Source organism: Limulus polyphemus, unplaced genomic scaffold (genome assembly GCF_000517525.1).
Source record: "Limulus polyphemus unplaced genomic scaffold, Limulus_polyphemus-2.1.2 Scaffold1120, whole genome shotgun sequence".
NCBI classification, from domain to species: domain Eukaryota; kingdom Metazoa; phylum Arthropoda; class Merostomata; order Xiphosura; family Limulidae; genus Limulus; species Limulus polyphemus.
Window position 1 is genome coordinate 55890 of NW_013666730.1, and position 3281 is coordinate 59170.

Genomic DNA, 3281 nt, shown 5'->3' on the forward strand with positions numbered 1-3281 from the left:
TGTATTATGTATTGTAACGTATCAATCAACAAAAAGTATTACAAATGAGTTGAGAGTACAAAACATACTCATGGTCTTCTTTTATTCCTGTAAAATATTTTAAATTTTATCTATGTTTGATCTCTTAATTAACTTTTTCAAGAAAAATTATTGATTACAACAAAATGTAGTTATAACATCTAATACGTGCTGAACAGTAAGTGCTAAGTAATCTTTTTTTTTTTAAACAAAATTATCCATTTTTATTTTTATAATCTTAATTTGCTGAGATAAAATAATTTAAAGTTAAGTTTTTACTTACTCAAGAGTTGGAACAATATAATTGTTTTTTAAACTTTCAATATAAGGACTGATGTTTGCTGTTCCCTCAATCACAACCACAACATCTGCCACCCAATTTCCTTGGTCTGCTACCACCATTGTTTTATAGAGGTTAGAGACTGAAAAAAAAAATAATGGTACAAGTAGTATCAACTCAAGAATTAATAAACTAAAGATATAAAGGCATTGAATAAAAACAAACTTACTCCTGAATTATATATTTACTTAAAATTACAAAGTTAACACTCCTGTTTTTAACTAAGAACAATTAGAATTTTCACTCTCAACCTAACTGAGAAGCACAAATCACATCCAAATACTGGGAAATATCATACACAAGATAACAGAAATTCAATCAGCCAAAAAATGGATAGTTATTTGAATGTAAAGGATCCATCATATTTCTATTTATTACTGTTTTCTTATTCATAATATCACTTTTAAAGCTTTCATAATTAATAATGAATATTATTGAGTATTTAACTAAAATGTTTTATGTGATAGTAAATCTTACTCTATTCAGTCACCTAATGCATACCAAATTAGTTTAATTTACTATTTACTACAACAAAAAGGTATCACAGTTATGAATTAAGTATTTTCTTTGATACAGTTTATCCTTGTTTTTACATTGTATTACACTTAACTATCTTTCGTGTACTATTAAACATTTACTCTGCAAATACTATGAGAGGAGGTACATTATACATCCTCAGTAATGCAAGCTGTCCAAAGACCAATTTAAAAGGAATGGTAAGGCTGCAAGATAAATTTGCCCAAAAATTTAGACTTGGCATTTTAATTACAATCCCAATACAGAACACAAGTAACATAACGTACAAGTTAGGGACAATAAGGAACCTATGGCTCATCTGGGACATTCCATCTACTATAAAATACTCAAAGTCAGCTCTTAACATTCAAATATTTATCAAGCATCCATTAAACTCCCTTAAATTTATTGCATCCACCACATCTAAAGGCAGCTCGCTTTAAAGGATAACCACCCAGTTTGGAAAGTAGAACTTTCTTAGCTGAAAAATGACTCCTACCCTTCCAAAATATATATTTGTGTCCCTTTGTCCTACATTTTCACCATTATATATGATAAAAAGTGATGCTTCAACACTATCAATTTCCTTAACAATCTTAAACACCACAATCACCTCTTTTTAAGATTTTAATCTTTCCTTGTCTGTGACAATGTTTTCATCCCAAGTATCATCCTAGTAACCCTCCTTTGAACCTTTCCCAAAAATTCATTGTTCTTCTTAAGTTAAGGAGCCCAAGACTGAACACGATACTCCAGTGACCTATACAATGAAATTATATACCATTTAGACTTGTATTCAATATTTTTCTAAAAATACCCTAAAATTTTATTTGCCCTACTCCTTGGATAGCTTAAGAGAAGACTGATCAACCAAAATACCATGATCCATTTCTTCCATAACATAGATAAGGTTATTCCCATGAAAATAATAATTATGTAACCTCACATGCATACTTTGCATTTAATATAATTAAAAGCCATCTGTTATTTATTTGTTCAATCAACAAATAATACAAATCTTTTTGTGAAGTATCTATGTCACTGATGTAAAAAGCAAAGATACTTGCACTCAGCCCCTAATTACTCCACTTGTGACATTAATCCAATTTGACTAAACTCCATTTAAAACCTTCTGCTTTCTTCCATCCAGGCATTTTTTAAGTTCAATTTATCCCAACACCTATAGAGACAATTTTTTAAATAAGTTTTTCATCTGGCAACTTTTCAAACAGGTTCTGAAAATCCACACCATCTACTTAAATAGAACATTTTCAAAGAATGTTGAAATCATGTTGAGTATCCAACAAAATTTTTTAAATAAGCTTGCAAAACATCTTTATCAGCCTTTCATGAATTTTTGTCACCACTTATTAAGACCAATAGATCTATAGTTACCTGGACTAACTCCCGATCTTTTGGCACCTTCTAGCTACTCAAGAACTTATAGCAGTATAAGAGGGTAATTGATGAATTCCTTACAAAATATAGGAGTAGGTTTAAAATTTTCATTTTTACTTATCTTCAGGAATGGATAAGTATAGAGACCCTTGAAGGTTTGTTTTTAAACATAAAGCTACACAATGGGCTGTCTATGCTGTGTTCACCAAAGGTATCAAAACCCAGGTTTTTAGCATTATAAGCTTTCAGACATACCATTGAACCCTCGGGGACAACTCTGAAGGACCAAATGGTTTCTTGTTGTACATACGATAAGTTATTGCACAAGCTAACCTCCGAGATTTTTATTCCTCGTGTTCAACATTTACATTATCAACTTATTGAAGCTTAATGCCCAATAATAGAAACATAAAAGACATGAAAGTAGGTACAAATTTAAAAAGAAATCACAACAAAATTCTACAGTAAAGCATATCTTTTGATCATTTTTGTTACGTTAGAACATAAAAGTAGCCACATGGTAAAAGGACAAGTTTTAAAACATCTATTCCGCTAAGACAATGAGGATTAATATTAAAAAGGTATTTTTCCCTTGCTTTACAATTTTACCAAATTATTTATGACAGTTATATGAAAAAATTAAAAATAATTAATTTGGAAAACTCTCTAATTATAAAAGTACTAATAATAATATGACTTATTAGAAAAATGTAACGTAAGTAAACTTAATTTAAAAGTTATTTTAATTAAAAATGAAAGGCAAATACGGAAATTCACGATTTTATTTTCACTTATCACATTTACATTTTGTTCGGTACCTTGTACTTTAGGCCTAACTAATATAGTCTGTAACGTTTAAGCTTAACATATTAATTTTGTAATTATCATTACGGTTGGGAATTTTAACTTTATTAACTGACTAACAGTAACTGTTGGTATGTAATCTTATTTTTTTAAAGTTTGAGCTTAAAATATTAATTTTGTAATTATTATTACGGTTAGGAATTTT

The 3281-nt window shown here is 29.1% G+C and overlaps 1 protein-coding gene across 1 annotated transcript in view; it reads right to left on the reverse strand.

The window, feature by feature from the left end:
- The window catches only part of LOC111086465 (mediator of RNA polymerase II transcription subunit 25-like), a 20485-nt gene that overhangs the window by 3654 nt on the left and 13550 nt on the right, over nt 1-3281 (reverse strand). Inside the window, exon 2 of the mRNA XM_022389407.1 lies at nt 302-440. Coding sequence (XP_022245115.1) covers nt 302-420 — 119 coding nt within the window. The 5' untranslated portion in view covers nt 421-440. The remainder of the gene's footprint in view (nt 1-301; nt 441-3281) is intronic.